The following is an 11,552-nucleotide window of genomic DNA, read 5'->3' as shown; positions in this document are numbered from 1 at the left end:
CCTTTAAAATGACTTAAGGCAGGCCAGGTGTGGTGGCTCACGACTGGAATCCCAGCACCTTGGGAGGCCAAGGTGGGTGAATCACCTGAGCTCAGGAGTTGGAGACCAGCCTGAAAAACATGGCAAAACCCCATCTCTACCAAAAAAATACAAAAATTAGCCAGGTATGGTGGTGTGTGCCTGTAATCCCAGCTACTCGGTAGGCTGAGGCAGGAGAATTGCTTGAACCCGGGAGGCAGAGGTTGCAGTGAGCCAAGATTGCGCCATTGCATTCCAGCCTGGGTGACAGAGCAAGACTCTGTTAAAAACAAAAACAAAAACATAAAATGACTTAAGGCCGTGTGGCTCAAGGCGTGATTCAGAATCACCAGAATTGCTGTTGAAAGTACAGATTTCTGGTCTGACTAGAGCTTCTCCTTCAGCCTGGAGGCTGCAATGCAGATGTGTAGGGCAGAGCTACAGCTGCCCTGAGACTGCCGTGTAACAGAAGCAAGAAACAAAAGCTGACTTCAGTGCACAGGGGTATAAAGGCAGATTCCTGGGTACAACCTTTGAACTGGTCTCTGGGAGTAGAGTCCAAAGAATTTGCATTTTCAACAAGCTCTCAGGTGATTCCTGTGCGTGCATAATTTGGAAATGGCCCAACTTTTAAAGCAAGCAGCAACCCTTTACCACAGAGCTGTGGCACTGAGACCTCACAGTTTTTTTTTTTTTTTTTTTTTTTTTGAGACAGAGTCTTGCTTTGTTGACCAGGATGGAGTGCAATGGCACAATCTTGGCTCACTGCAACCTCTGCCTCCTGGTATTCAAGCAATTCTCATGCCTCAGCCTTCCAAGTAGCTGGGACTATAGGCGTGCACCACCACACCTGGCTAATTTTTGTATTTTTAGTAGAGACGGGTTTTCAGCATGTTGGCCAGGCTGGTCTTGAACTCGTGACCTCAAGTGATCCACCTGCCTCAGCCTCCCAAAGTGCTGGGATTACAGGCGTGAGCCACTGCGCCCGGCCAGCCTCAGTTCTGAGGGTTACCATCAGAATGAACCAAGACATGACAGAAGCCATTTCAACCACTGGAGATGGATCGGATTCTATTCCTACATTTACTTGGAACCGTCTAGCTTTCATGAAGAAGGAAGGGCTATATGGCCAGTTGGAACCACAGAGAGAAAGGCTCCAGTTGAACCATTAAGAGCTGGTCCTCCCATGTAGGGTGAGCCAACCCAGACGGTGTCCTCATATGGCTTGCCTCGGGGTAGGTAAAACGTAAAACTTTGAACACTTGTGCAGAGAGAGCAGCATCTTTAATTTGACCTGAACCTGACTTGCTTACCTTGCTCTGTCACTGTGGTTAGTAATGAGGCATCTGTGCACTCACAGAGGGGGAAAGTCAGTCTAGGATGGTGGGAATGAGGCTTACCATCCACAATAGAGATCTCTGAACAAAATCTTTGTTCTTCCCTAACAAAAAAGTGTGTGAAGGACAAACACTTCAAGGGGTCATTCTCATTTTCATAGTAAGAAGAGATAAGATACCAGATCCTTCACAATGACCCTCAATTTTACTTAGGGTCAGTGAGAAATCAATTCAGATGGTAATAGTCACCAGGATGAACTGGGTCTGCAATCTCCCTTCATTTTGGCTCCTGACTTTGGATCTCCCTAGTTGAGAATAAACCTGAACTAAAAATCCATGTAGTTTGGTAGTCTGGGCACAGGAAACCAAAGTGGAGCTGGAGATGCGGACTCTCCAGCATTCGGAATGTGACAGGGTTGAGTGTGGAGACCTGGAGAAGGCCCCTCGGTGGAGGAGGAAGCACTGGTGTTTCACAATCAGCATGCCTCCTGCGAGTTTGAATATTTGTGTCCCTCTCAAATTCATACTGAAACTTAACCTCCAATGCAGCATATTAAGAGGTGGGGCCTTTAGAAGGTGATTAGATCATGAGAGTTTCTCCCTCGTGAATAGGATTAAGCCCCTAGTGAAAGAGGCTTCACACAACCTGCCTTTTTTACCGTGAGGATGCAGTAACAAGGCACCACCTTGGAAGAAGAAAGCAGCCCTTGCTAGACCCAGAACCTGCCAGCACCTTCATTTTGGACTTCCTACCTCTAGAACTGTAAGAAAATGAATTTCTGTTCTTTATAAATTACCCAGTCTCAGGTATTTTGTCATAACAGCACAGACTAAGATACCCAGAGACTTGCATTCCAACTAGAGGTGCAAGCACACCTATAATTCTGCCCTCTCAACTCCCAATGCCAAAAATTGCTAAACAAACATTAAAAATGTAAAAACAGGCCGGGCGCGGTGGCTCACGACTGTAATCCCAGCACTTTGGGAGGCCAAGGCAGGCAGATCACCTGAGGTCAGGAGTTCCAGACCAGCCGGACCAACATGGCAAAATCCTGTCTCTACTAAAAATACAAAAATTAGCCAGGCGTGGTGGTGGGCACCTGTAATCCCAGCTACTCGGGAGGCTGAGGCAGGAGAATCGCTTGAACCTAGGAGGCAGAGGTTGCAGTGAGCTGAGATCTAGCCATTGCACTCCAGCCTGGGCAACAGAGCAAGACTCCGTCTCAAAAAAAAAAGCAAAAACAGTCAAACTCAAAGGAAATCATCTTTGACAAAGAATGGAGAGAATAATACAGCCATTAGCAGAGGCTGAACCTATGCAGCTTGAGAGAAGTAGAGACTAGTTCAGGATGGTAGGTGCTGGGACTTCAAAGTCCACATGGGACAGGTAACCAAGTGTAACGTCAGGGGACCAGAACCAGACTCTGAGAGGAACACAGGCAGGAAAAATGTAAGCTGTAAACAAAAACAGGATGACATGCAAGCAATTTAAAATAATACTTTAAAATATCTATATGTGCAATCACCAAAGAGCTAAAGGAAGATAGTCTTGCAATGAGAAAATGACTGAAAAGCAAATAAGATTTTACAAATTATACATGCTGGAAATGTAAAAATACAAGTATTGAAATATGCTTTATGGGATAAACCCTAGACTGGAAGCAGATGACATAAAAATTTAGCAGGTCTGGAAAACAACTGAGGAATCACCCAGAATGCACCACAGAGATAAAAGAAATATAAAAAAGAAGCTAAGACAGATGGAGGATAGACCGAGAAGCTTTGGCATAATGTTTCATAGCAGTTTTAGAAAAAAAGACTAGTGAGAATACAGGGAAGAAAAAACAAAAGACGGTGAATTTTTCAGAACTGAAGAATGATGTGAGATCTCAGAATCAAAGAGCTCATTAAGTTCCAAGAAAGGTACATTTTAAAAAACGGGTCAGGTGCAGTGGCTTACGTCTGTAATCCCAGCACTTTGGGAGGCCAGGCGGGTAGATCACTTGAGGTCAGGAGATTGAGACTAGCCTGGCCAACATGGTGAAACCCTGTCTCTACTAAAAATACAAAACAAAAAACAAAACAAAACAAAATACATAGCTGGGCATGCTGGCACACACCTATAGCCTGTAATCCCAGCTACTTGGAAGGCTGAGGCAGGAGAATCGCTTGAACCCGGGAGATGGAGGTTGCAGTGAGCTGAGATCATGCCACTGCACTTTATCCTGAGTGACAAGAGCACAACTGCGTGTCAAAAAAAATAAAAATAATAACCTCATGTAGATATATTGCAAATTATGTAAGACAAAACCTTAACAAGACCAGGCGCGATGGCTCACACCTGTGATTCCAGCACTTTGGGAGGCCAAGGTGGGCGGATCACTTGAGGTCTGGAGTTTGAGATCAGCCTGCCCCCATGGCAAAACCCTGTCTGTACTAAAAATACAAAAATTAGCTGGGCTGGTGCCACATGCCTGTAGTCGAAGCTACTCAGGAGGCTGAGGCAGAAGGATAGCTTGAACCAGGGAGATGGAGGTTGCAGTGAGCTGAGAACGCACCATTGCACTCCAGCCTTAGCAATACAGTGAGTGAAATTCCCTCTCAAAAGAGAAAGGCAAATATAAGAACTTATTGAGAAACTGCAGGAATGAATATAACCTGTTATACAACCATGGTTTAACTGTAGATTTTATGCCTTGTCTTTTTTTTTTGTTTTTTCCCCCCCCGAGACGGTGTCTCACTCTGTCACCCAGGCTGGAGTACAGTGGCATGACCTTGGCTCACTGCAACCTCCGCCTCCCGGGTTCAAGTGATTCTCCTGCCTCAGCCTCCTGAGTAGCTGGGACTACAGGCGCCTGCCAGCATGCCAGGCTAATTATTTTGTATTTTTAGTAGAGACGGGGTTTCACAGTGTTAGCCAGGATGGTCTCAATCTCCTGACCTCGTGATCCGCCCGCCTCGGCCTCCCAAAGTGCTGGGAATACAAGTGTGAGCTGCCGCGCCCGGCCTAGCCTAGTGTGTTTCTTTGGGACTTACTAAAATGTCTCTGGAGGCTGGGTGTGATGCCTTCATGCTTGTAATCCCAGCACTTTGGGAGGCCAGATCCCAAAGTTGTCTTTAGTTGTATTTTAGACTCTACTAAAAATACAAAAATTAGCTGGGCATGGTGGTGTGCACTTTAATCCCAGCTACTACGGAGGCTGTGGCATGAGAATCGCTTGAACCCAGGAGGCAGAGGTTGCAGTGAGCCAAGATTGTACCACTATACTCCAGCCTGGGCAATAGAGCGAGACTACATCTCAAAAAAAAAAAAAAGGAAAAAAAAAATCTCTGAAACATTTCATGTCCTGATTTGTTACTGACCTGTGACTCTGTAAAAGTCTACTTTTGCAATTTGGATTAATAATTTTATGAATGCAAATTGGAGATGCTGTTCAAAAAAAAAAAAGAAAAGAAAATAGAAAAGTCTTACAAAGGAAAGACAGTCATAGTGATAGCAGACATCTAGTTAGCTACAATAGACACCTAGAGTCCATTCAAACCTAGAGAAAACTCCACCTTGAATTTGCTCTCAGCTACACCATTCAAGAGCAAGGGGGAAATGACATTTTCAGACACACAAAGACTCAAGAGTTTGTAATGTCCAAAACTTTAGTGGAAGAAAATAGGTGTACTTAAGCAAAAAGAGAATTTGTCTAGGGGCATGAACTGATGAGAGGGAGGGTATACCTAAATATTGGCTATACATGTAATACTATTTTATAGTTTAAAAAGAGGCAGGAACTAAAATTCTAGATAGCAATACTGTTAAGAGTTATTCAAGGCTGGGTGCGGTAGCTCACGCCTGTAATCCCAGCACTTTGGGAGGCCGAGGCAGGAGAATCACGAGGTCAGGAATTCAAGACCAGCCTGGCCAACATGGTGAAACCCCATCTCTACTAAAAATACAAAAAATTAGCTGGGCATGGTGGTGCACGCCTGTAGTCCCAGCTACTAGGGAGGCTGAGGCAGGAGAATATCTTGAACTGGGGAGGTGGAGGTTGCAGTAAGCACAGATTGTGCCACTGCACTCCAGCCTGGGCGATAGTGCAAGACTGTCTCAAAAAAAAAAAAAAAAAAGGCCGGGCGCGGTGGCTCAAGCCTGTAATCCCAGCACTTTGGGAGGCCGAGACGGAAGGATCACGAGGTCAGGAGATCGAGACCATCCTGGCTAACACGGTGAAACCCCATCTCTACTAAAAAATACAAAAAAGTAGCCGGGCGAGGTGGCGGCGCCTGTAGTCCCAGCTACCCGGGAGGCTGAGGCAGGAGAATGGTGGGAACCCGGGGGGCGGAGCAGTGAGCTGAGATCCGGCCACTGCACTCCAGCTTGGGCGACAGAGCGAGACTCCGTCTCAAAAAAAAAAAAAAAAAAAAAAAAAAAAAAAAAGACTTATCCAAGGGGTTCTTCTTGTTCAGAATATAAGCACACCTTGTGATTCATATGCCCAAAGAAACATATGGGAATGTTGACTGCAGCGCTATTTGGTGTGGTGAAAAATGAACAACAACTAATTGTCAAAAGAGAATGCACACATAAAATACTATCTGTTAATAAAATACTATTAAGTAAACTAAAGGAATGATGTAAATATATACATGTATCAACATAAATCTCAAAAATATTGGTGAGGGTAAAGGAAGCTGCAGAGTGAGATGTACTTTCAACATACTTAAAAAAGCCACCGGGGCAGTGGCTCACGCCTATAATCCCAGCACTTTGGGAGGTTGAGGAGGGCGGATCATCTGAGGTCAGGAGTTTGAGACCAGCCTGGCCAACATGGCGAAACCCCATCTCTACTAAAAATACAAAAATTAGCTGGGCATGATGGTGTGCACCTGTAATCCCAGCTACTAGGGACGCTGAGGCAGGAGAATCACTTGAACCTGGGAAGGCGAGGTTGCAGTGAGCCGAGATTGTGCCACTGCACTCCAGTCTGGGCGACAGAGCAAAACTCTGTCTCAAAAACAAACAGAAAATTCAGGCGGGCACAGTGGCTCAGGCCTGTAATCCCAGCACTTTGGGAGGCTGAGGTGGGCGGATCACCTGTGGTCAGGAGTTCAAGACCAGCATGGCCAACATAGTGGAACGCCATCTCTGCTAAAAAATAAAAAATAAAAAAATCCAAAAACAGGTACTAAGATGACAGACCTCGCAACATATGGTGCTAGAAAAACTGGACATCCACAAGCAAAACCATACATCATATATTTTGTATATGGTGTATATACAAAAAATTACATCATATACAAAAATTAACCCAAAATGTTCTTGCCACAAAAACAAAAAATTGGGTTACTATGTGAAATGATGGATGTGTTAATTTGCTTCACTATAGTAACCTTTTTACTACCTGTATGTAGCCTCATAATATCATGTTGTATACCTTATGACAAATTAAATCGATTTAAAAAGAAATGTAACCCAAAATGGATCAAAGACTTTACCTTTAAAAGCTAAAATGGTAACTTTGGGAGGCCAAGGCAGGTGGATTACCTGAGGTCAGGGCTTAAAGACCAGCCTGGCCAGCATGGCAAAACCCCATCTCTACTAAAAATACAAAAATTAGCCAAGCGTGGTGGCGCACGCCTGTAATCCCAGCTACTCAGGAGGCCGAGGCAGGAGAATCGCTTGAACCCCGGAGGCGGAGGTTGTGGTAAGCCGAGATCGCACCATTGCACTCCAGCCTGGGCAACAAGAGCGAAACTCTGTTTCAAAAAACAAAGCAAAGCAAAGCAAAAAAACAAAACAAACAAACAAACAAACAAAAAAAAACCAAACCAAAAAACTAAAACGATAAAGCTCCTAGAAGAAAACGGGAAAAACTTCATGGCATTAGATTTGGCAAGAATTTTTTAGCTATGACACTAAAAACACGGGCAACAAAATATATAAAGTGGACTACAACAAAGCCATCTTTTGTAACAAAAAAAAATTGTAATCCTACTCCCGCAAAACTAATTTAAAAAAATTAAGTACAAAGTTCTCCAAAATGTACCATACCCTGGGGATTACACTGAACTTTGTTCATTTGTTTTCTTTTAATTCGGCTTTTTTGGTTGCCCTTCACCTACTTTTTCCCAGAGTCCTCCGTTGGGGCCTTCACTCGGGCAAACAACTAACGTAGTGGAACAGCTTTGACCTAACAATTTCCTCGTACCCAAGATGATCGCTTTTCCAGACAACTTAATAAACTTTGGCTTTAATGGATGACTGGATGCAGAAAAAAATAAATAAAAATAAACCTCAGCTGCTCAGCAACGATTAAAAAACCACCAGTGGGCAATCCCTCCCCATGGCCACTGAGCAAAATTCCACCACCTCCCCTACACTCCAACTACTGCTGGGCTCCCGAGTTCGGACAGCCCCGGGCCACTTCCGGGCCTTCCCGGAAGTCCCTCTAGCTTAACAACCAAAGTAAACCGCAATGCGGAAGGGCGAAGGGATTGCGAGTCACCGAGTTTCCGGCGCGGATTGAGGTACTGGGGAACCGCAGTCCCCCACCGGCCCAATCATGTTGCTGCTGGGGTCTCTCCCGTGCCCAGTAATGTTGTCAGTAAGCGGGCGGCACTCCCTTCCAATAGGTCTTTTCTTTTTTCTTTTTTGAGATGGAGTCTCGCTCTGTCGCCCAAGCTCGAGTGCTCACTACACTACAGCTCCGCTCACTACAACCTCCACCTCCTGGGTTGAAGCGATTCTCCTGCCTCAGCCTCCTGAGTAGCTGGAATTACAGGCGCGAGCCACTGCGCCCAGCTAATTTTTTTTGTATTTTTAGTAGAGATGGGGCCTTGCCATGTTGGCCAGGCTGGTCTTGAACGCCTGACCTCAAGTAATCCATCCGCCTCGGCCTCCCAAAGTGCTGGGATTACAGGTGAAAGACGCCGCGCCCGGCCCCCTTCCAATTTTCTTAACGGGGAAGGCTGCTACCATTTCTTGAGCACCTATGTATCAGGCTCCATCAGGCACGTCACAATCTAACCTGATAATTACACAACCCATCTCACTAATAAGGAAGCCAGGTTCGGAGGGGTTGAGGCCCCCAACCTGAGGGAGGTGACTCAGGGACACACAATTAGTCCTGCTTTGCTGAAGGACAGATATGCAGCCTAACAGTCCCCCATTCAGGAGACTGGAGAAGGAGCAGCAGCAGCTTAAACCTTAACCCAGAGTTTTTATTTTCCATAACGTCTTAGGAACTAGTACTTACATAATCTCAAGTCCCTGAGGGGCCAGAGATCCCACCATGCAAAATAGCAAACAGACCCAAGACTTGGGGAGAGGCAGTGAGTGCATCACAAATGGATGGGTACATCTGATTCCCACACGCGGGACTCAGCTTAGTTAGTAGGAGACCTTCAGACTGAGAAAAAATGCAAGTCTTTTTTTGGCCTGTAGTATCTGGGAAGGATGGAGGGAGTTTGGGAGGCACGGAAAAGATGGTGTATGAATCCTGTCCGGCCAGAATGAGGCTGGAGTTGTGCCTCTGGATAGCTTCAAGCACTGATCAGAGTGTCAGCCCCCGCTCCTTGAACAGATGCTTTAGCGCCTCTTCCAGTTGCCGGTTTGTTCCCTGAAGCCCCTTCACCACCTGCGCTGCCCACTCGAAGTATTCCTGTACTCGATGTTCTGACCATCCTGCGTAAGAGTCCACAGAAACTTGCTAGCGTGATGTCAAGGAAAGCACTGCCTTTTCCCCACTTCCTGGCAAGCCTGGTTCAGGGCCATGAGTTCCTGATGGGATGAGCTGTCCTGAAAACTTCTGCTTGGCCCAGCTATTGTATTTTTACCGTATGAAAGAAGAGTAAATAGTGGTCCAGCAGGATTAATTTGGGAATTAAGAATGCCCAGGGTTTTTCAGGGGAACTGATCAACCTGTGTCTTCAGAAGGCGGTACCCCCCTACCCTTTCCCTTAGAGCCCATAGGAAAGCGTACCCTCTGGGGTGCAGCGATTCAGGTCCCTCAGATTGTACAGCTTGTCTGCCAGTTTCACCAGTTTGGCCCCGGGGCTACTGTGGGGCGCTTGCTCCACCTGCAGCCGCTTTCTCTCCAGCTTGGGCAGAGTCTTGTCATCTGTTACCTCCTCCACCAGGCGTCGCACCTGTGCCCCAAAGTGTAGCTCCACCTCATCCAGGGTGGTGTCTGTGTCCTCCACCGTGTCATGGAGCAGGGCCGCCTGGGGACAAGTTCCCACTCAGCCCTGAGATGTCAGCGAAGGGATGCCCATTGCTGAATGCGGCCCCTGATCCCCATCCCAGACTCCTGGCAGAGAAAGGGGAAAGTTACCTGTAACACCACAATGTCAGTGATTCCCGCCTCGTGGGTCAGGATCCGAGCCACACCTGATGGGGAGGGGCAAAGCAGGAAGTCAGGTCGGAGATAGCTCCAAGGCGGTGTGTTGTGGGTTTTGGAGAGCCAGATGTGGCCCCTCCTGGCCTCTCACTAGCTGGGTGATCTTGGTCAAGTCCCTCACCCTCTGGGTGTCAACCGACAAAGGGAGCGATCATGCCTACCGCTCCAATTGTTATGAGACTTAAACGGTATATCGCACTAAGCTTGGGACAATATAGGTGCTCAATGAGGTGCACGCACCCCACGTTTCCTTCCCAGTCCCCACCCCCCAGGTGCCGCAGCCGGTGCTCCGCGGTCGACGAGCCCACCGATGGGGTGGTTGATGTAGGGGGTCCCTTCGGGATCCTTCCGCCGCTGCTGCCGGTGCTTGCGAGCAGCGAAGTCGGCAGCCTCCAGCAGCTGGGCGGCCTCGGAGCCCATCGCGCGGATGGGGCGGGCGACGGCGGCAGCGGGGGCCGGGACGGAACGTTTACAGCGCCCCCTGGCTCCGGGGAGGCCCGAGGATCGTGGAGGCTAATTCAGCGGGCTGAGTTGGGCCTGCCCCAGATGAATTCCTCTGGAGCTGACATGCCCGGCGCAGAGAGCAAGTGATGTGGAAAGCTGCCTTCAGCTTCGCAGCCACCAGCTCAATGTACTCTGTTGGAGGTGCAAAAACAACATAAGCCTGGCTCTCTGGGAGCCCACAGTCTGTGGAAAAGAGGAAGACAGACAAGAAATAAGGCAGTGGTCTCACAGTGCGCTGAATCCAGGGTGGGAAGGCTCAGGGGACTACGGGAGCGGGAAGAAAGGACAATCCACCTACCCTCAGAGTCAGAGACAGCTTCTCCCAGAAGCTCCCCCCATGAACAATCTTCAACCTGTCAAAGCTCTGAAAACTCTCCAAGGGTTCTAAAAATACTTCTCCCTGCAGGGATGGGCCAGGTTCTGTGGGCAGGGGAGCCTCACCTTTGGACCCAGGAGACCCTAGGGCCTGACCTGAAAAATCAGAGCCTTCACTGGGAGCCCTGCCTAATTGCTTCAGACTTAGGCTCCCAGGTAGCTGTGATGTTTCTGTAGGAACTGCCTTTGTTCTCAGTGTTGCAGATGAAATTTGCGTTGCCTTCTTATGCCATGAGAGCTCCTATTTCAGTCTCTAGGCACCTTCTGTGGGCCCCTGAGGTGATGAGTGTTGTTATTGCTGTTCTGGGAGCATGATGTTGTCAGGCTTGGGTAGGCACTGGAATAACACTTAATTCTGCTGGCTGGTGGCCTTGAGCCTTCCGGAGAAATTCCCTGTCTTAGGGCAGCTGAGGGGTAAGAGAGACCTGATGGTCCCTATGGAACTCCTCTGTGAGAGGGGGTTCCCTATTAGCTAAGTATACTGTAATCAGACAGGTAGCTTTTGTGTTCTGGCTGGTAGCTGGGGCAGATGAGGCCCGGGGGGAAAAGCTAATAAAGGACTCACCCTTGGTTTTCAGCTAGTCTTGGTGGTTGCCATGCAGCAGAGGTTAGGGAGGGAAGCCCCACATGCTGGAAGTGAGGTATTTGACACCTGAAATAGAAGGGTCAGAATTCCCAGAGCTTCCATGGCAGCCTAGAAGTTGGAGAATGGGTAGAAACATATTTGGCTCTAAATGCTTGTTTGTTCTTCATACTAATGGCTCAGCTGCTCTCTCATCCCTCATTCTGTCCTCTAGTCCTTTGAGCCTTCTCTCCTTCAGCAGTTTGGCAATGCAGTCCCCATGTTTTCCAACAGGAGATAGAAACCCAGTCCCTGTCATCTCTCTCTAAAAGCCTGTGATAGAGAAGCTTCAGACTTGTATTAATG

At 47.6% G+C, this 11,552-nt stretch overlaps 1 protein-coding gene across 2 annotated transcripts; it reads right to left on the bottom strand.

Annotated features, from left to right (window-relative positions):
- Positions 1–8,546: 8,546 nt before the first annotated feature.
- On the bottom strand, positions 8,547–10,317 carry HDDC3 (HD domain containing 3). Of its 2 annotated transcripts, none has more exons than XM_030930525.1 (4): positions 10,054–10,317; positions 9,680–9,735; positions 9,329–9,569; positions 8,547–9,167 (listed from the first exon to the last, which is right to left on the bottom strand). In XM_030930525.1, the coding sequence occupies exons 1-4, from the start codon at positions 10,163–10,165 to the stop codon at positions 9,067–9,069; spliced, it is 510 nt and encodes a 169-aa protein (XP_030786385.1). In that variant the 5' UTR covers positions 10,166–10,317; the 3' UTR covers positions 8,547–9,066. The 2 variants fall into 2 exon arrangements, with proteins under 2 accessions (XP_030786385.1, XP_010383086.1); XM_010384784.2 differs by having other exon boundaries at positions 8,547–9,030; positions 10,054–10,252.
- Between the last annotated feature and the right edge of the window lie 1,235 nt (positions 10,318–11,552).

Source organism: Rhinopithecus roxellana, chromosome 5, assembly GCF_007565055.1.
Source record: "Rhinopithecus roxellana isolate Shanxi Qingling chromosome 5, ASM756505v1, whole genome shotgun sequence".
NCBI classification, from domain to species: domain Eukaryota; kingdom Metazoa; phylum Chordata; class Mammalia; order Primates; family Cercopithecidae; genus Rhinopithecus; species Rhinopithecus roxellana.
The sequence above is the reverse complement of the archived record's forward strand: the minus strand, read 5'-3'. Positions and strand labels throughout refer to the sequence as shown.

Bases quoted from the DNA above. Each gene is read 5' to 3' on its own strand.
- HDDC3 (XM_010384784.2), bottom strand. From the start codon at position 10,165: ATGGGCTCCGAGGCCGCCCAGCTGCTGGAGGCTGCCGACTTCGCTGCT. The intron at 9,736-10,053 runs GTGGGCTCGTCG...CCTCCCCATCAG, and splicing joins CTACATCAACCACCCCATCG to GTGTGGCTCGGATCCTGACC. The intron at 9,570-9,679 runs GTAACTTTCCCC...ACTTGTCCCCAG, and splicing joins CTGACATTGTGGTGTTACAG to GCGGCCCTGCTCCATGACAC.